This window comes from Gastrolobium bilobum, unplaced genomic scaffold, assembly GCF_033153095.1.
Source record: "Gastrolobium bilobum isolate Gb01-03AN ecotype WA unplaced genomic scaffold, APGP_CSIRO_Gbil_v1 utg13393, whole genome shotgun sequence".
NCBI lineage: Eukaryota > Viridiplantae > Streptophyta > Magnoliopsida > Fabales > Fabaceae > Gastrolobium > Gastrolobium bilobum.
Window position 1 is genome coordinate 213,041 of NW_026896720.1, and position 20,662 is coordinate 233,702.

Here is a 20,662-nt window from a genome sequence, read left to right on the forward strand (position 1 = left end):
AAATGAAGTTTGTCATGGCTCTACAATGCCTTCGGTTATTGATAGAGTAAGGTTTATTAGAAATCTTGTTGATGATATTCAGCATGCTTGCTCTACTCAATCAAATCGATATGTGCAAAAAAGAACTATGGTTTTGGATATTTCATGGCAGTTTCCTGATTATAGTATGATTAAAATCAATTCTGATGGTGTTGCTCGTGGTAATCCTGGATCTGCTGCTTGTGGTGGTGTGATGAGTGATGCCAATGGGAGATGGTTGGGTGGTTATGCTTATCGATTGGGTATTTGTAATGCTTTCAGAGCTGAATTATGGGGGGTGTTTAGGGGTTTGGAGATGGCTTGGAGCTCAGGCTATCGCAATGTGATGATTGAAAGTGATTCTTCTAGTGTAATCACTTTGTTATCCATGAATGGTATAGCAATCCATGAGTGTCATCTGATATCTCGCATACGAATTTGGATTCAGAAAGATTGAACAATTTCTTTTCGTCATACATTTCGAGAAGGCAATACTGCTGCTGATTGGTTGGCCAATTTTTTACTTGATGATCAAGAGCAGCCTGATAAAAGAGTTTGGTGAGATCCTCCTCCTGGTGTTTATTTTTTGTTGCTTGCAGATTTGGCTTTTGTTTGTAGACCATGTGAGGTGGTTTGTTGTCCTTAGGTGTTCTTTCTGTTTGTTTTCCCTTTTGTTTGTTTGGGCTTAGGCCTTTTATTTACAACAAAAAAAATGATTTATATTTATGTAATTTTCACATTTTAATGCTAAGGATAAAAGATAATACTTATTTGTTCTTTAATTGTAAAATAGTTTGGTTATGGATAACCATGGATAACCAATTATTTTTATAGTTTGGTAAATAACCAGTTTATAAAATAAAATGCAGTTTCATATGAATCTGATTTTTAAAAATAACCGGTTTTTAAAATGTGGAGCAGTTTGGTTATGGATCGATTTGATTCTTTTGGATATTTTGAATACCCCTAGACAGATCCATAGTTTTTTAAAAATAAATTATTATTCATTTTTTAAATTCTTCTACTTTTGGAAGTGTACAGTTCTTTTTCTGTTTTGAAATGATTTATCATTTGCTTTGTGGTTTATTTAGTTATGGGCTTTCCCACAGGTCACATCTGGATAAGAGTTGGTTTCCCTTTGGTTTATCAGTAGTGGTTTCCCGCCCCATTGTCATTGTGGTTGTAGGGCTGTCCAAACATGTCTTTATGCCAAGTTCCACCTTTTAGTTCGTGGGACTCGATCATCATTATTGGTGTGTGGAATGTGGATCAGTATCAAATAGCCATGTAGAGGTAATAACTTAAAAGGTTCCTAAGGCATATGGTAGGTTATCTTATGATGACTCATGCTTGGTATCCACGTGATTACGGTCTTTATTGTCGGGGTCAGCAGAAAGACAACTGAGATCCTGCTCTCAGGTGAGTCGGTGGAGGTCCGTGGAGCAATGACTCTAGGCCCGTAGAGGCTAAGTACTATTGTGGACCTCTTATTTATTATATTTTTTTTAGCAGTTTGGACTTGAGCCCATGAATAGCTCTTATTAGGATTTTCTAATCTTATTTATATTTTTATTGTAAACTGAATGATTTATAACGAGTGGCTTGAATATAATATAGACAAGTTGAATGTAGACTATATTGGGTGAATCGGGATACATCATTATATCAATCTCTCTTTTTTTTTCTTTTTTATATTTTTTCGATTTTACGTGATTATCGATTTTTAAACATATATTTTTTTTGTAAGTGAACTTTCTTTGTGGTGCTATATATGTTATATGAACTTAACTATCAGCTTCAACTAAGTAACATAAATAATGTAGATGCGGTGGCAGAATTCAAAGATTATGATATCAATCTTGATCATGGGCATGTTCCTCTTGTCAGGGAGCGTTTGGGTCAACTCCCCATGCAGTAGGTCGTTGATTTTTATGAGAAGGCTTACTAGCGTGAAGAAAGGGAACATCATCCATGAACCTCCTCTTTTTTCTCCTTAAAATTGACCTTACCCTTTGTTGATTAGGAATTTTTTTATTAAACGATATTATCTATATATTGATATATAAAGTACCCTTACTTGTGTACTTTGCACAAATTTACTTTAAGAGGCGGTTGATAAAAGTGAAATTTTTTTTTTATCCGGAAATCTCGATTTTCAGAAATATGATAAAAACATTCAGTTTACGATAATATTCAAAAATTAAAAATTTAAAAAAATTTATTTTTCCGAAAATCCTGAAAAATACCGGCTACCAAACACCCTCTAAAAGAATTTACTAATTGGGAAAATGTGGCGGACCATTGGGGGAAACAGGTGCCCGTTCTTTCTTTTCTTCTTCACTTGTGGGCTAAATGACAATATTATGAATCTAATGTCATGTTTTGAAGATCGTTGTTTCCTCAGCAAGTTATTTAAATTTGTGCAACATTTTTTTGATTTGAAGCATGATAAGCAAAATGTAAAGAAATATTTCTAATGACGGAAGGAGTATCCAATTAGCTATGCAGAAAGAATAAAAAGGAGAATATATACAAAAAAAAAGGAGAAAATTATTTTTCTTTTTTATTCAACACAAACAACCAAATTAACCCTTCACACTTTAAATAAGTGGAATAAAATAAAACAAAAAATAAAATCAAATAAATAGCGGAAAGAAAAAATAACGAACAATTACTGAAATACCTTAAATTATGGAATAAATTAAAAAAGCTCCAAAGAAATTATCTAAACAAATTCACATGATCCAAAACTATTGTTGCCTATACGGGATCATGGGTCTTGCTCAGAAGTCTGCTCTGAGTTGCCCGATCAAAATTGAGCAACATGGGTGCATTAATTTCAGCAATATATCAATAATTTTATATTATATCTTTTTAACATATCGTTAACAAAAATTAGAACTAAAAAGTGGACAATGCACAGACATTTTTTTTTATAATATTTAATCATTTAATAATAAAATATGGGAGGTGAAAATAAACTATAACACTAGAATCATTTTAATTCAAAAACTTAAATGGTTAAGTGAAAACTATGTCAATGATTTTGTATTATATCTTTATGGGGGAAAAAATCTTCTTTGTATTATTTTTCCCGTGGGCATTGTCTTTAAGTGGATCATCTTAATTCCAAATGAGTGTTGTCGTTAGACACATCCTATTAGGAATATTTAATTTGTAAGCTTCATATTCATAATTCTTTCCCCCTTCCGCTTTTTAGCTTCTTTTTCTGTTGGATATATGGGTAATGATTGGTTTGGAGAAAAGCAGTCCGATGATCTGCTTTATCATAAATGTTTTTTAAAATTTTCTTGGCAATTTAGTGTGGGATCAGTTGGCAATGTATGCCATCTTGGAAACAGGACAACCTGGATATCTAGATTTATACAAAAAGAGAAAAATTATCTAATTAAGCAAGTTGGAACTCATTATTGGCATTGTATACCATTTTCAATTTTGAATTTGCTGTTTTCAAATATTACCCAAATTTCTTTTCAATTTTAATTCTTTTCTTGTACTCTTGGTCTACCAAATTGTCATATAGTATGCTAGTTTTTTAGGTTCATGAACGGAGAACTCATGGCTGATGTGGATTCTAAAGAAGACCTCACAAAAAATAAAGAAGAAAAGGAAAAGAGACAGAAAACAAAGTATGCTTGTTCTCTTAAACAAGAACTACATGCATGCTTGCTGGCTTAACAAACTCAACCTGGCTTAACACCATGTAAAAATGCAGCATGCACGGAGGCTAAAAGATTTGAGCCTTGTCTTCGCACCAGCTGAAAATGCTGTGCCAGAAGCAACGAGAGGAGCCTTATCGCTAAGAGCATCCTGCAGCGAATTCAACTAGTTTTTCTCTTCGGTGTGAAATAATCATTGCTTTATTTATTTGTTTTATCTTTGATAAGGTGGAAGTAATAATGAATATTGTAACTATACTATTTAGCTACTTTGTTCAATTTCTTGCTTTAAAGTCATTTACATTATACATATGTATATATATCACTTTGTCATGGCGTAACATTGCTGTTACTTTGTTAATTTTATGAAGAAGGAGCACCCAATGGCCATGCCCACTTTCGTCTTTAAGCACTCCACATACTACAAGCATGTGGAATTCAACACAAGTCTGGTTACATCTCAGAACATATATAATATAATATAATAAACAAAAAAGTATTTAGCTGAAATGGAATGGGAAGTTAGTGGTTGGTACTACACCGAACGTTACGGTAAGGACAATTCTAAATACCGTGCCAAAGACTTCATTGGGACCGATTCTGCGTGCCTTGCTGTTTGGAATGCAGTCCAGCTCTATCATGGCACGTGACTGGGTCCTTACATTGGAAAGTGGTAGGGATTGTCCTTTCCAGAGAATAATCAATAAAAGAATATAATTTTATTCGCAAGAATCATATAACCCTTACAGTTTACATTTCAAATAATTAATCAACTAAGGATATGTTCTTTTGCTCATAAATTAATTCCAATTAAGTTAAACTATGCATGGTAATTGAAATTCCTAGCTTAGCTTTTCTCTAATCTTATATATTATCCCGTGTGTCTATTACATCTATTTATTTATTTTCCTCCAATCCCAAAAGTGCGCCACCAACACTCCATGTGCATCATATTTCTTACCCTTGTTCTGGCTGCTTTTTTAGGAGAAAAGAATCTCTCTTTTTATCTAGAGAGAGGCTTATTGTTCTAATCATGTAAGGTTCTTCTGGCACTGCATGTGCAGCAATCACCTCTGCCCACTACGGAGTATTATTTTGCACTTCTCAGCCTCTCTTTAAACCACTCATCACACGACCCTCCCTCTTAACTCTTTTATATATATATATATATACGAAGAAGGATTCGTTTACAAATTGTACTAAGTATGACCGGTTATACACTCTTGATTAGTGTATGACTGGTCAGACACAGTGTAGTTTGTAAATAAAAAAATTTGTAAATATAATCTTATATATATGCCCTTTCGTTTTTCTATGTGTGTTAATATCATAACATAAAGTAACACCTACAGGCAATTGACACAAGATAAGATGAGTAGCAGTCCTGCACCTTGCAGCCGATCCTGGTGAATACCAAACCTAAACATTTTGATTGCTCAAGAGAATATATTATGTTCATCGTTATTGTGAATTTTCATATTTCTTGAACTGAACTCTCTCTCGTCATGATTTTCTAAAGGTCTATTAGTGAGGACTCCCTCAGAAGGTATGTGCAGTTTGCAAGCGAAAGCTGCATACAAGAGTTATTGGCAGCTTCGGACACAAACAGAGGAAATGGCAATGATGGATGGAAGGTGCTTACGCTTGACAATGGAGTAGAGATATCGAAACGCAGGTCAGGCTCACTTCACACCTTTCGAAGCCGTTGGGTGCTTAGATCTGTCTCTCCCCAACAATTCATCACTGTGGCCAATGCCATTGATGCTGCAAAGGTGAATATCAATTTTCTCATGTAATGAATGCATGGAGCTGAATAAACAGAAAAGAAAAGAAAACTTTTGTCTCTAGCATTGTCCTTAATCCTATATTTATTCTTAGTTTGTGGCTGACATCCATAGGAATGACAAAAAATTGCACGCTATCTTGTCTTTTACTTTCTTCTTTTATTCATTACATGTTTGTGATTAGCTTGTTCCTTGTCATGTGTTGAAATTGCTTAAGGAATTAAATTTTGAAACTACAGAACAGAACTATAGGTACAATCTGACCTTAGCTTTTCATTTATTTTAATAATGCAGCAATGGGACTCTGATCTGGTGGAAGCCAGGTACATAAAAGATCTTGAAGACAACCTCAGCATAATTCGTCTTAGGTTTGGAGATAACTCAAAGCCTCTCTTCAGGAATAGAGAATTTATTGTTTATGAACGGCGTGAAACCATGGAAGATGGAACCTTGGTTAGTAGTAGTACTTAAATGCTGCTAATCATAAAGCATATCTTAGGTTGCTTTAATTACTCAGAACTTATTATTGTGAGTAACTGATATAGTTTCAATAACAGAACCTTTTGTGTTTCAAATGATTGAGCAAAATGTTAAATGGGTTTGTAGGTGGTAGCAGTTGCTTCACTACCAAAGGAAATAGCTGCAGGGTTACATCCGAAGCAAAGTAATGCAATCAGAGGACTGTTGCTACAGTCAGGATGGGTTGTAGAGAAGCTTGAAGATAATTCATGTGTAGTCACTTATGTTGTTCAGGTAATTAATATTCATACAATAAAAATTTTCTTTGCATTCTTCGTTCCTCAATATGTACAAGATGGGGATCTTGGCTGACTTTTCCTCGTGGCTTTGTTTTCTTTCAGTTGGATCCTGCAGGATGGCTGCCCAAGTGCTTTGTCAATCGATTTAACACGAAACTGGTTATGATCATTGAAAACCTTAGGAAATTAGCTCAAGCATGTCCAAGTGAAGGTGAAAAATGATCACTTTGTAAAGTTGGAAGGACGGGGAGTGTAACCTAGTATAGTATTTACGCCCATCATTTATATTTACTTACTATATTATACATAAAATAGAATCAATTGAGCCAATTTCAGTATTGCAATATAGTGACTTAATTGAGTTTGTAGTTATACGTATTACAACGCAGCAAGCAAGATGCCTTTGGGCTCTGATTTTCACTTTTCATGGTATCAAACGCTAAAACGGACAAAGGCTAATCTTTGTCACAGAAATTTCGAAAAAAAAAACAAAATGTCAAAGCTATGTATAAAGTGCAATATTAAACTGAGCATAAAGGAATCTCAGAAATAGACATGCCCTATTTAGCAATTTCTGCCAAGATGGTTATAAAACTAGGTAATTAGATTACTCTATATGATTAATGACTCGATATTCTATACCCATAGTACTAATTTCAAGGACAACAGGAAGGAACTATTTTAATAGAAGACAGCATCTTACTTTCTAATTTCACCAATTGGGTTAAATTTGGATTCCACTGTTCAGAGTTTCTCTTAAAATTTGTGTGCTTAGCATTCCAGCTAATAATGCAATTCCTTATTGCTTAATATGATTTTGAGAAATTTAAAAAAAATAAAAAAATAAAATTATACCCTTGCTGATACGCATAGCTTTAATTTAATGATAAGAGCTCATATCCAAAAAATTACAATGAAAAAATAACTTTTACACAAATAATACAAAAGTAATATAGAGAAATTTTGGTAAAATAATACATATCTTAAAAAATATGGTACAAACTATACTAGAAACAAAATAAACCAATACAATTATTATTTTCTTATGTTTTTTATTACCCTAATTAATTCTTTGAGTCAAGTTTCTTTGGTATCTCACAACTTGAGTGGAAAAAAAGTTCGTAGAAATATGAGATGATATGACAATTATTTAACTCTGATTTCAAAGGTCCGAATTCAAACCTCTATTCTTTTTGGTGATTTATTTGTCATTGGCTCATGTTGCCACTTGAGTCAACCATCAGGTTACCAATACAATTTATCTTTATATATTTGCACAAATATTTCTGATACAATTAACAATGTTACACAGTAAGAACATTTTAGATATAAAATTTTCTTGTATAATGTAAACAATAATTATTGGTTCAAGAGATAAAGAACTTGTTCCCTTAATCAAATTTGATATATATATATACGAGCTTATCATTTCTCAAGCTGCCGGAGATAATTTTATCTCCGGCTAATAAATCATAACCGTACAAAGATGGATCAATGATAATGAAGGAAGAGAGAGAAAAAAAAGAATCATAATCATTCAAAGATGAATCAATTAATATAAGGAAATAAATAAACAAAACGACGTAGTTTTAGGGTAGCCGGAGATAAACTTATCTCAAGTTGTCGGAAAAATATTTTTTCATATATATATATATATATATATATATATATATATATGAGGCAGGATCCTTTGACACCGGTGTCAAAGGAAAAGTTTGACACCTCATCTAAGAGCCGTTAGATTAAAAAAAATCAATGGTGTCACATGCTTACAAATCAGAATCGTTGATTTTTTTTTAATCTAACGGCTCTCAGATGAGGTGTCAAACTTTTTTTTTGACACCGGTGTCAAAAGGATCCTCTCTATATATATATATATATATATATATATATAATCTGCTCCAAACTGTCTCCCATAATCCCATTTGGGATGTACAATTCTTATCATTATAATATCAATATTTTTTTAGGTGATTCATAATCACCTTCATTATTGTCGTTCTTATTGTTCTTTAACTATCAATTTTTGTTTGCACTTAACTCCATTCTTAATGGTTGCCCCTAATTTTATGATGATAGATGCCCCCTCGCTCTTAACTTATCTATTTTATTAGGTATAGCTTATCTGTCCTAATAAATTTTATAATATTTAATTAATAAATTTCATAATATTTATTTATTTTTATTAATAAAATATGAATAGTAATAATCAAACTCATGACTACTTAGCCATGTCAACTTTGATATCATATAAAAAATCAATTTAACCCAAAAATTTAAATTTATAAGTGATGAGCCTTTAATCGTTTTATAATATCTCTCTCTAACATATCACTCTCATTAGAGCTTTTTAAGTTTGAAGTGTGGATATTACACAAATTCATTCTTTTTTATTCTAGTTTGAGCTGAACTAATTCCACTAAAATGTAGAGGATAACGAGGATCGAACTCATGACCACTTAGTCATGTGGACGACTTTAATATTACGTAAATAATCATTTCACCTAACAATTTAAACTTAAAAGAGGTTGTTTTATAAAGATTAATGGTAAAAAAATTTGTTTAACTATGACTAAGTGATTTAGGGCCTGTTTGATTGTGTTCTGATTTTTTTGTTCTTAAAACTGTTTTGTAAAATAGTTACAGAAACAATTGTTTTTTATATTTTTTTCTTTTTGAAAGTTAAAAACAAAAACAATTCAGACATGTTTTCTAAATTTGATTTTAAAAACAAAAAAACAGTTATAGTTTTCAAAACATTTTTTACAAAACAGGTCTTACCAAATGAGTTTTTTTGTTCTGAAAACTAAAAAACTGTTTTGCAGAACAGTATTCAAACAGAGCCTTAGAGTTTGATGTTTGCTATCCTCATTCCTTTTTTAATTTATAAACTAAAAAAGAAACAAAAAAAAGACATGCGCATTATCTACACTTTGAATAAAAAAATAAGAATTTTTTTAACAAATATAATAAAACAATTCATATATCTTCCCGGTGATAAAACAACTTAAACTTTTGGGGAGAATTAGTTAGTGAAGACAGCAAAAAGTGCAATGATGATCAAAATTGAAACTAATGTAGTGGGAATTCACAGTAACCCCTCTTCTTTATAAGCAGTGGCATGGGCTTATTACTCATGTATGTGCATGCTTTCTGGGTTTGGTTCTGTTGTGCTCCGCTCAACGTTTCTTTATAATGCACTTAGCCACAACACAACACAACACAGGTTACGCAGAAAATGTGCTTGTGCCGTGTGTTCCTACGAATCCTACCAATCAATTTTGCCGTTGTGGAATTAAAGCATTGACGATAGCGTACAGTGAGTGAGGGTTATTTACTAAAATTACAAAAGGAATTTGATTGATTTTCGATCCTGACAAAGAGATCTTCGACCAAAAAGTATGACAAATAAGGATCGAAAAACATAGGGGTGTGAATTTTGCTATATACTGAGCCAATTGTATGCCTATGTATAATATGGATAGAGAAATTATTGGTCCACTTCAGCTATAGGCAGATTATAAGTTAGTCAGATAGCTCTATTGGGCATTTCATTTCTTTATTTATAAAATATAAAAATATTATTTAATTAACTTATATTAAAAGATTTAAAGTTAATTGCAACTTAAAATAGGTGAATATTTGTATTAAAATAATATTTAAGTAAATTAAAAAAAAAACATAATAATAGAAATTAATTATGAAGTTTTCAGGTTTACTGATAGGCTCCTACAATAAAGCTAACTCACATCAAGTTGAGCCAATTTAAACCAAATCAAATCTTTTTTATTTTAATGTTATTAACCAAACCTGCTTATTTCGTTGAGTCATTGGTTCGGTCCAATTTTAAATCTTTAGATAAAAAAGAAACTCAATCAACCCCTGTTAAAGACTCACTTGTGATATATGCATGGACAAGAAGATTAGAGCGACGCCAGTGGAGAAAGGAACCACCAAGATTTTGCCTTTCAATAAAGTTTTCCATTTGTTCTCTCCGAGTCTCCATAGCCATGGGAGGTAGATTTGAGGGTGTAAGCTCTAAGGAAAATTATCCTCCCTGGTCCCCCACCCAAAGAAAAGAAAAAGGTAGTAGGAGCATGAGACCATTAAGAACCAAACATCAAACTATACTGACGAGGAATAAGACAGAAAATAAACACAAGGCTTTTAGTCATACTTTTTCATTACAAACCAAATCACTAATTTATGCGCTGTCCGTTATATTGCACGTAGCAACCTTATTGCAAGAATAAGTATCTCATATCTTTTTTAAAGATTTAATATGATGATGAATCAGTTGCTGCTGCTGCTTCAATAACTCCAACTTAATATTAGGTCACATTTCTGTGATCAAAGATCAATCAATTAAAATCAACCATTGAAAATTAAAAAAATGGTGCTTAAAAGCCAATTATAATTAATATACTGTAGAATACTGACTTCAGCAAATTAACAGAACTAGTAAAATAAAAAATATTGGCTTTCAAAAATTGCCTCAGGTGCTGTTGTGTAGAGATCACTTACCACTCCCAAATTATTGGTTAGACTAGTGTACTGCATCTGGCTGATTCTCTGGCACAGCCTCCCGAAATGCCGGAATCTCATTATATGTCTCATGTAATCTTGATAGAATAGGGAATTCCTTCTGTTTAGAAAATAAAGGGAAAAGGAAGTTGTGATCTCATGAATTTATTAAACAATTCAATATATGACACAGATCACATTATTTATAATAATAATGGGAAGCTAGTCTATATGAACAATTTTTAAAAGAGAAAAAGTTCAAAAACCCCTCTATGGCTTTATTAAACACAAGGCCGAAACTGCCTTCCCTTAAAAATTTCAATTATTAGAAGGAAGACAACGAAGATCACATCCTTGATCAAAGAGGCTATAGTAACGGTACCAAAGCAATACAACTCAAAACATTTTATTACCCTCCTTTATTCCCCACCCAAATGATAGACATGGGACCATGGACAGAATAAGACAGAATAATACCATGTCAATGTTGTATATCATATATGCTGCATGTAACTGAGGCGCCAAAAACAAATCTGCCTGCATATGATAATCACAGTGTTAGGTTATAAATAGCTATTAAGTGCAACATGCAGCTGAAAAGTATTCTCCAACAAAGATACTAAGCTAGTGTTTGTTACTATAGCTAGCTGTAGCAATTTTCAGAAATATATGATCTTTGACTTTGGAGTTGAACTGCGTTCATTCGAATTGTACTCCAAAAGATCAGAGCACAAGTACATATATTACATTATAGCCTGTTGACAGGCATAATAATGTTTCACATTGCTAGCCAAGATTTTTAGGCTATTGGGCCCTGGAAAAGGAGTTATCTGTTCCTATTAGACTCCATGGATTTGCAACATACCAGGAAAACTTCATCTCCAGTTGCATATCTTCTTGCATGGTCTTTTAATAGCTTTTCAAGTGCTGAAACACATGTAAAATAGCATTTCAATATTTAATTAATCCTAAAACCCTCTTAAAATTGAAATTTCATTCGTGGACAAACTAAATGAACTCAGTACTCCAAATATAGTAAGAACATAGACAGTGTACTAGAATGGAAAGTTAAGTCGATATTCGACCCAAGGTGGGAAGATAATGGTTTACTGTATGGACCGAGTTAGAGTCACTGGCATAAAGAATCAGGTCTCAAGTAAGTCGGCTGAGGTTCTCAACAGAAGTAGACCACCAGAGTACGGAGGAGTAGACAGAAGTGTGTGTTTAAGGCAAGGTTCTAGCGAATGAGTGCAGGGAGGGAAAGGTGCACGAGAGAATTCAGTAGTGAAGGCAAAAAGTCAACCTTTCGTGTGAGCGTGTATTGTATAGTCAGTTGAGGAATATTGAAAAGGCGAGTGCTTTCAGCACCAGCACCATTATTGCCTGTGGATCCCACACTAGGTGTACAAGAGACATAATGCTCATGATGGGTATATGATCATGTGAGGGAATCAAGGGAATATTGAGTGAAAATGATGTTTTATTCTGTAGTGGGATGGTAGATTGGGCACCAGGGCTGGCCCAAGGCACCTATATAGAATAGACAAATATATCTCATTGTTAAAAGGGTGGGAATTAACTATCACAGCGAAGAACTTCTTCAAACTGACAAAACCTGAATGCTGACGTTCTTTCCACCAGGGCTATTAGCCTAATAGCCCTGGTTGCTTAGCTTTTCATCAATCAAAAGGTTTTCTTTGGTTCAGATCAGGTTTGCAGGGATGTCTTGTTATGAGCAGTAAATTCTCAAAACATAATGAATCATTCATCTCAAAACAGTTGAGGTCCTGACGATGATAGATATCAACTATCAGCAATAAACTAATGATCGTGTCGTGAGCTAGCAACTTAGGCAATTTGCAATACAGGATAGAAATTGGTTATTGTCAAATGTCGCTCTTTAAGTCTAAATGTGTGTCATGAGATGGAGTGTTCCAGTAGTAGAGCCTCAATTGCTCTGTTCTCTGCTAACTATTCATACCATCGTTATGATAGTCAATTCTGTGTGCGTTCCGTTTAAAATAATAACTTCCAATATTACAGAAAGCAGCATTAGGATACAAAGTATAGTAAGAAAATTCTAATTAATGGGATTGTCTTCTTTCCAGGTTATTTAGATACAACATTCGATTCATCACTTTTGCACAAATGGGATCTACGGAACAAAGAACCTACGTTGTTGAATATTCTGCCATCATTGGCACTAAGCTAGTATATCAAAATAAATCGTCTAACTTCAAATAAGTGCATAATCCTTAACCACTGAACATTATCTTGCTACTTTTTTTTCCGCCTATGGTGCTGAGTGGGCAACCTAGTCAAACCTCACCCATGAAAGCCTTTTCCAATCACACTTTTTTTTCCCCTCTCTAAAGTGGGTGAGCAACCTAGTCAAACCTCACCCCTGAAACCTTTTCCAATCACGCTTTTTTTTCCTCTCTAAAATGATGGGTGAGCAATTTAATCAAACCTCACCCTTGAAGCCTTTTCCAATAGCGCTTTGGGTCCATTGAAGTTTTTCATCAGAGCCAACTTTTTCCCCAATGTACTTCTGCAAATAGGGAAGGAAAGGAAAATAACAATAAACGTATGACATACACTCCAGCATTCTCAAAAAAAGTTATTTCACAACAGAAATATATGAACAATAATGTAACATCTACATACTTTTTCTTATTTAAGAAAATTTACTTAAACATACCACTACAGTTCGGTTTTGAAAAGGCTGTATAGCTGAGGAAACAATGTTGGCAACCTGGGGAAGAATGTTGATTACATCATAAGAAGAGAAGCCATTTGTTAAAGTTCTGAAATATAAGCTTTGCAAGTTGAAACAATTGCAGCTGTACCTGGAAATTGATTGCTCTTTTATGAATGTCAAGAGGCAGCAATGGATTGTGAGGATACTTATCCTCCAAATACTGCATGTAAGTGTAGAAAACAAGAAAATGAAGACATCTGAAGAGAAAAATGGGGAAAGGAAGTAAAAGAAATCAGGGAATCACCATAATAATGGCAAAAGAGTCAACAATCACTACATCGCCATCCGCCAGAACGGGAACATACCCAACAGGATTGAGCTTCAGAAACTCTGAACATATGTCAAAGCCACAAGAGCAAGGTCACAAAGAAGGAATTGAAAAATCACAAATTAGTATACTCAAACCACTTGTATTGTATATAGTTTTTACAATTTTGCAATCATGATACAACGTAAGAATGGTCAAACAGAAAAAACAAACCAGGATTAGAAATTATCGAGAGATTGACCGTTTCGTAGTCATATTTTAGCCCTGAATACAATCAAAATACGAAGGTGAGACATAGGTTTTAAGCAAAAGAGGTAGAAACGAACATTTGTTACATTTCAATAGAATAAGAGATTGCCTTTGAGGTTGAGAGCAATTCGGACTCGAAAAGAACACGAGCTCATCCAGTGTGAATAGAGCTTCAGCTTATTTTCAGGTTGACCCGTTGACTAATGAAACAAAGGGCAAGAAATAAGCATTAGCAATGACCACTCAGCAGCACACAGCAAAGAAAAATTGAAATTTGTTGGTGCCAAACCATAACATACCATGTTTGTTAGCTTGGTTTTTCTTTTCTGCAGCTGCTATGGTATTGTATTATTATCACACTTTGAACGACCCCTCCTTCGAGATGCAAATTATACATTTTCTGCTGTTGGTATTACCACACCTAAATAAACTAATCCCATGTTTTGCAACCTAACTGTTGACAAGTCAATATTTTGGCATTTCGTTTTAATTTTAAATTTTTTTATTTTTTAACGTTTAGTTGAATTTTCAAACTGACATTTCATTTGCAATCCCTTCCAATAATTGAGTTCAAATCTCCTTACCGATGACGGAAGAAATTTAAGATTATACATTTCCTTTTCGATATCTCTACCACTTGGAATAATTAAAAACAAAATAGAATAACTTGCATGCACGATTCATTCTATTTTTTCTATTTGATAATAGATTTTATAAGCGTATATATGCATTCTGGTATTTGAAATTCTTCATCAGTCACATCTTCAGAGACGATCCAATGTATCCAAAAAAATAAGAGACTATCCGATCAACACAACTTACAACAAGATCTAAAGTATCTTAACATCCAAAGAAAAAACTTATTATTTAATCCTCATTGTCTTTTGATTTGCCCTCCTCCCAAATCTCAAACACACCATAAACCAATAAAATAGGAAGATAAAAAAAATAAAAAAATACATGCATTAAAATCTTTGAATGAACACAAGGTAACCATTTTGTTCAGATGAGTTTGAATTTCTCTCCTCCATGTTCATAAATCTTGAACACCCGACTTATATGATTGTATTTAAACTTGATCGGGTTCTTCAACCTTTTGATAGCACATTTAAAAAAACTCCGTTATGGTTTATATACTGCGCTTCTAGTGTGCAAATATCGTTCGCCATTTTTATACACTCCGCTCTTGCTGATTTGGTTGTGGTACGGAGTAATAAGGCAACTTGTTTACTTTAAATATTAAATGTAGGAACATGACCATTAAAAGAACCATCCATCAAGCTACGTTGATCGGGAATATGAGATGGAAACCAAACATAAGGAATTACAACGCAAATCACTAATTTATCCACTGTCCACGATGCCAAGTGCAATAAATATTGTACAAGGCAACCTTATTGCTAGATTAAGTATCTTACATCGTTTTTACAAATTCAGCCTGATGCCCAACCGGTAGCTCCTCCTCCTGCAATTTCTCCAACTTAATATCAGGTCACATTTCTGTGATCAATCAATTAAAATCAAGCATTGAAAATTAAAAACTGTGCCCAAGATAACAAAAGCCAATAAAAAGTGGTATAATGTAGAACATTGACACATTCGAAAAACTAAATAATATATAACTGCTCTACAAAATATCCGAAATGCTTTAGAGATCACTTACCAGTACCAAATTATCGGTTCAACTAATGTACTGCATCTGGCTGGTTATCTGGTAAAGCTTCCCGGAATGCCGGGATCTCATAATAAGTCTCATGTAATCTTGATAGAATAGGGAACTCATTCTGCTTGGGAAATAAGGGGAAAAGTAAGTTCTCATTTGATGAATTTGTGCAATTCAATTTAATATACAATCAAAGATTTTGCAAACTATAAAATAGACTTGTACGTTGACTCGTTCTATCCAAATTGAACTCCCTATCATTAACTCCATCCTCCTTCTAATCCAATTGTCAGTTTTGTTTTATAAACATTTGTCAGGAGGGTCCACGGGGAGCCCGTGACGGGGGACACCACCATCAATGGGCTAACAACTATAGCAAATGGGTCGACGTCACATCTCAACCTAAAACCTTAAAGCATTAGGTTCACAGTCCCCCTATTGATATACAGCCCATTACCATCCAATAATCTCCACATTAAGTGTAAAACCCAACATTGGTACGTTCTCCCTCAACCAAGTACCCAGTCCCAAATACTCTAGTCAATCCCCAGGCTAGCCCGAGCCCAACTCGGTTCTGATACCACTGTCAGGCGGATCTAGAGGAAGCCCGTGGCGGAGGACACCACCATCAATGGGCTACGCTACACCAACTGTAGCAAGTGGATCCGACGCCACATCTTAACCTAAAATCTTAAGGCATTGGATTCATAGATCCCCCCACTTATATACAGTTCACTTAACTCATGCCAATGTGAAATTCATCACACTTGAATATCCCAACAACATCCATTACAAGCACTTTACAAACTTATAAACAGTCAACAAATAGTACAAGACAGAAAGTCATGCACTTCTTTGAAATCCTACTATCAAACAGATCTGAACTAGAACTACGATTAACTCTGCATCTTACACATTCATATTATTAGCTTGATTTAAAGGATACTAAATAAGGCTTGGTACTTAATCATTAAAATATAAATCAACTAAAAGCTAAAGCTGATAGGCAACTGCCAAAGGCATGTAGGCGATAGCCTATATTGTTTTGGAGGGTGGACAAAACACAAGGCTGAAAGTGTCGTGCATTAAATTTTAATTATAATAAGGGATATATGAAAATCACATCTTTAATCAAAGAGGCTATAGTAATGGTATCATAGCAAGCACACGTTTTATTACCATCCTTTATTCCCCCAAATAAAATATACACATGGGACCCTAGACAGAATACTACCATTTGAATGTTGAATCTCTTAAATGCGGCATATAACTGAGATGCTAAAAACAAATCCGCCTGCAAATGATAATCAATGTGTTAGATTATAAATAACTAATGTGCAACATTAAGCTGATAAATATATTCCAAAAAGAATACAAACCTAGTGCTTGTTTCAATAGCTAATCCTTTTAATTTTCAAAAACTTGTGATCATTAACTTTGGAGTTAAATCGATTTAAATTTTAAATTGTACTTTAAAATATCAGAGCATAAATATATTTATTACATTATATCCCGTCAGACATAGGAATCTTTGATATTACTAGCCAAAAATTTTAGGCTACTGGACCATTGAGAAAGAGTCATCCGTTCCTTTTTTTAATTTTCAAATCATTGAACTCGAATAATCAGCAACATACCAGGAAAACTTCATCTCCAGTTGCATATCTTCCTGTGTGGTCTTTCAATAGCTTTTCAAGTGCTGAAACACATGTAATTGTAAATAGCATTTGATTAAGTCAAAAACACACTGAAATCTTTATTTGGTAAGGAAAGACATAACATAAGGAAAAAAAAAACACAATGAATATTTTCTTCAATCATTAACAAAACATGCAATCTAGGAACCGCCCCTTTACAAAAATGCAAAGATAAGATTGTGTATAAGAATTTCTTTCACCCCTGCCCTAGCAAGTCGGGATTTCGTGGGAAGTGATTTTTGTTTTATTATTATTAACAGGACATGCAAGTCTATTACAAGATGTTGGATATATTAATAATACAGTCCAATAGTATGTTCACATACAAACTCAATAGGTGAAATCATGGTTATTTGGGTCCATATGGGCTGGAGCCCAATAGCTTGCATTATCTCTAGGGTTTCCTAAGCTGGAGGTAACACTGTTGAGCATTCCAAACTTGATGCCTCTTGGTGTAATACTTCAAGCACCTCAAAACCCTTCTCTCTCAAACCCATAACCTCCAACACAAGATACTAGTCAAGACTTGAGACCTGACTGCTCAAGATAACAAATGTTCTTTCCACATGGGCAATTAGCTTTACCTTTTACCAATCAAAAGGTCCACTTCATATTCTTTGGCTGAATTCAGTCTTTTTTATGAACAGTTAATTCTCAAAACTTAATGAAACACTCATCTCAAGACAGTTGAGCTCTGATTGTGATAGATATCAATTATCAGCAATACAGCTGGTTAATAATAGTCTCATGAACTACCAAGTAAGGGATAATTTGGAACACGGGACTGAAATTGGTTATCATCATACATTCCTCATTTATTTTTTGTCCATGTCATATATTCCTCTTTAAGTCAAAATGTTTATCAAGAGATGTAGTGTTCAACTAGTGTTCAACAATTATTTTCAAATTCATACTATCAATATGATTGTCAAGTTCTGTATGTGCTCCATTTAGAAGAAGGTAAAAAAAAGAAGAAAAAAAACTTTCAATATTGCAGAAAACACCAATAGGGATACACAGTATAGGAAGAAAATTTTAATTGCTGGGGGTCATCTCCTTTCCGGGTCATTTGGATACATGTTTGGCTCTTCACTTTAGGACGAATTGGGTCAATAGAACCAAGAATGAGAGAGTAAACATTGGCTCTGTTTGATTTCTATTTTGGAAAACAGTTTTTTAGTTTTCAGAACAAAAAAACTAAAAAACTCGTTTGGCAACATCTGTTTTGTAAAAAATGTTTTGAAAACTATAACTGTTTTTTTGTTTTTAAAATCAAATTTAGAAAACATGTCTGAGTTGTTTTTATTTTCTATTTTTGTTTTTAACTTTCAAAAAGAAAAAAATATAGAAAACAACTATTTCCATAACTGTTTTACAAAACAGTTTTAAAAACAAAAAAACCAGAACACAATCAAACAGACCCATTATTTCTATGAATGATCTGTTATCATGGGTAATAAGCTAGTATATCACAGTAAAAAATTTAACTTTGAACAAATGCATGACCCTTAACTACGGAACTTTCTCTTTTGCTACTTTTTTTTTTTCCTCTCTAAAGTGCTGGGTGAGCAAGTTAGTCAAACCTCACCTGTGAAGCCTCTTCTAATTATACTTTGGGCCCAAGGAAGTTTTTCATCAGGGCCAACTTTTTCCCCGATGTAATTCTGGAAACAGAAAAGCAAAATAACAATAGCATATCTTATGCACTCTAGTATCCAGAAATGGTTGCTTCATTAAAAAATAGATATATAAACTAACAATAATTTTGGAAAAAAGAAGAAGTGGCATACATACCAGAACACTTAAGTTATGAAGAGGATGTATTGTTGAGGAAACAATACTGGCAACCTGTGGATCAAATCATTAGAAGAGAATCCATGTGACAGGGCCAGAAACATAGCTTTGAAACTCCCCATCCCCACTCTTATAATGCAGCTTACAATGAGGGAAAGAGAACGGGAAACATCAACAATATGAGACTTAAAATTCTCATTTGAATGCGAATATGATATGATTGACATCCCTTTAACATTGGACAGGCAAGCATGATAGTAATACATATGTATGGGCTAATTAGTTTTATTTTTTGGCGAAAGAGAATGGAGTTGTACCTGGAAATTGATTGCTCTTTTATGAATATCAGAAGGGAGCAAAGGCTGTTGAGGATACTTATCCTCCAAATACTGCATACATATGCATAGAAAAAAATGCAAATGAAGATATACAGATTTGAAAAGAAATATGGAAAGCATTTAAGATCTGGAAAATGGAAATAAAGGACTGACCATAATAATGGCGAGAGAGTCGAAAATTACAGCATGGCCATCCACTAGAACGGGAACAAAACCAACAGGATTGAGCTCGAGAAATTCTGAACATGTGAAAAGGAATTAAATCCATTAGTTTGTAATTTACAAGTTGGAATGGTTAAGGCAAGAATTAACAAACCGAACCGGGGTGAGATTGTTCTCCCTTCAACAGATTGACCGCTTTGTACTCATATTGGAGCCCTGAATAGTGAATAAAAAGGTGAGAGAGTCAGAGATATACATACAAAGAAACAGTGTGGATTGTGTGAGTAAGAGAATAAGAGAGTACCTTTGAGGTTGAGAGCAATTCGGACTCGGAAGGAACTTGAGCTCCTCCAATATGAATACAGCTTCAGCTTATTATCTTGTTTTTCTTCAGCCTATTCAAATCAAACAACCATAATCAGTAATCAATAATCATCAAACACACCAAATCAAAATGGAGGAGGCATCAAAGTTACATACCATCGCTCAATGTCTATGCTCAGCTGATACTTCCAAGTTCAAAGCAGATAAGCACGAACTCACTCGCCTAAACGTCCTTTTCAACAGTAGGCAACTCTAGGTAAAACTCTAGACAAAACAAAAAAATTACAAGAGGGGTTCACTTTTCTTATGTCAGTCCTGATAGGTTTAGGTGGGATCCACCATTTATGCGGGTGCATGAAAGAGATATCATTTATGGGAAAAATATTTTGGAGAAGTTATCTGCATTTATTTTTAAAACGATGTCGTTTTGATATTGAAATTTTAAAAAAATATAAATATAAAGATTATTATACCTATAAAATAAATTAAAACTACAAAAAACACTATAATTTTCGTCTCAAAACGACGTCGTATTAGTTTATCTGTAGTAGCGAAGCCATTATTTATATTACACATAAGAATAATGTTTTTCGTGTAAAAATTGTGTAAAGTTTTAGATGTGTGTGGCGTTATTTTCAAATA

The 20,662-nt window shown here is 33.7% G+C and overlaps 3 protein-coding genes across 5 annotated transcripts; 1 reads left to right on the forward strand and 2 right to left on the reverse strand.

Annotated features, from left to right (window-relative positions):
* The first annotated feature begins 4,485 nt into the window (after nt 1–4,485).
* On the forward strand, nt 4,486–6,563 carry LOC133301622 (uncharacterized). Of its 3 annotated transcripts, none has more exons than XM_061501269.1 (6): nt 4,486–4,527; nt 5,051–5,104; nt 5,218–5,470; nt 5,777–5,935; nt 6,089–6,235; nt 6,343–6,563. In XM_061501269.1, exons 2-6 carry the CDS (start codon nt 5,070–5,072, stop codon nt 6,460–6,462), a joined length of 714 nt encoding a protein of 237 aa, XP_061357253.1. In that variant the 5' UTR covers nt 4,486–4,527; nt 5,051–5,069; the 3' UTR covers nt 6,463–6,563. The 3 variants fall into 3 exon arrangements, with proteins under 3 accessions (XP_061357253.1, XP_061357252.1, XP_061357254.1); XM_061501268.1 differs by lacking the exon at nt 4,486–4,527 and adding an exon at nt 4,631–4,733; XM_061501270.1 differs by lacking the exon at nt 4,486–4,527 and adding an exon at nt 4,689–4,785.
* A 3,692-nt stretch (nt 6,564–10,255) lies between these two features.
* Nucleotides 10,256–14,648, reverse strand: LOC133301625 (glutathione S-transferase zeta class-like). The gene is made up of 11 exons (XM_061501272.1): nt 14,342–14,648; nt 14,152–14,242; nt 14,007–14,057; nt 13,770–13,855; nt 13,614–13,685; nt 13,466–13,519; nt 13,240–13,315; nt 11,630–11,691; nt 11,242–11,301; nt 10,765–10,885; nt 10,256–10,584 (listed from the first exon to the last, which is right to left on the reverse strand). Exons 1-10 carry the CDS (start codon nt 14,342–14,344, stop codon nt 10,787–10,789), a joined length of 654 nt encoding a protein of 217 aa, XP_061357256.1. The 5' UTR covers nt 14,345–14,648; the 3' UTR covers nt 10,256–10,584; nt 10,765–10,786.
* Nucleotides 14,649–15,268: 620 nt separating this feature from the next.
* LOC133301623 (glutathione S-transferase zeta class-like) lies at nt 15,269–20,284 on the reverse strand. Its single transcript, XM_061501271.1, has 11 exons — nt 20,177–20,284; nt 20,001–20,091; nt 19,856–19,912; nt 19,688–19,773; nt 19,514–19,585; nt 19,197–19,250; nt 18,991–19,066; nt 17,343–17,404; nt 16,940–16,999; nt 15,706–15,826; nt 15,269–15,507 (listed from the first exon to the last, which is right to left on the reverse strand). Exons 1-10 carry the CDS (start codon nt 20,177–20,179, stop codon nt 15,728–15,730), a joined length of 660 nt encoding a protein of 219 aa, XP_061357255.1. The 5' UTR covers nt 20,180–20,284; the 3' UTR covers nt 15,269–15,507; nt 15,706–15,727.
* Nucleotides 20,285–20,662: the final 378 nt, after the last annotated feature.

Coding starts and splice junctions, on each gene's coding strand:
- LOC133301622 (XM_061501268.1), top strand. Junction 5,105..5,217: donor GCACCTTGCAGCCGATCCTG/GTGAATACCAAA, acceptor GATTTTCTAAAG/GTCTATTAGTGAGGACTCCC. Junction 6,236..6,342: donor TAGTCACTTATGTTGTTCAG/GTAATTAATATT, acceptor GTTTTCTTTCAG/TTGGATCCTGCAGGATGGCT.
- LOC133301625 (XM_061501272.1), bottom strand. Junction 13,686..13,769: donor ACTCTTTTGCCATTATTATG/GTGATTCCCTGA, acceptor ACTTACATGCAG/TATTTGGAGGATAAGTATCC. Junction 10,886..11,241: donor TGATATACAACATTGACATG/GTATTATTCTGT, acceptor TTTTCTAAACAG/AAGGAATTCCCTATTCTATC.
- LOC133301623 (XM_061501271.1), bottom strand. Junction 19,586..19,687: donor ACTCTCTCGCCATTATTATG/GTCAGTCCTTTA, acceptor ATATGTATGCAG/TATTTGGAGGATAAGTATCC. Junction 17,405..18,990: donor AATTAGAAGAGGCTTCACAG/GTGAGGTTTGAC, acceptor CATGTGTTTCAG/CACTTGAAAAGCTATTGAAA.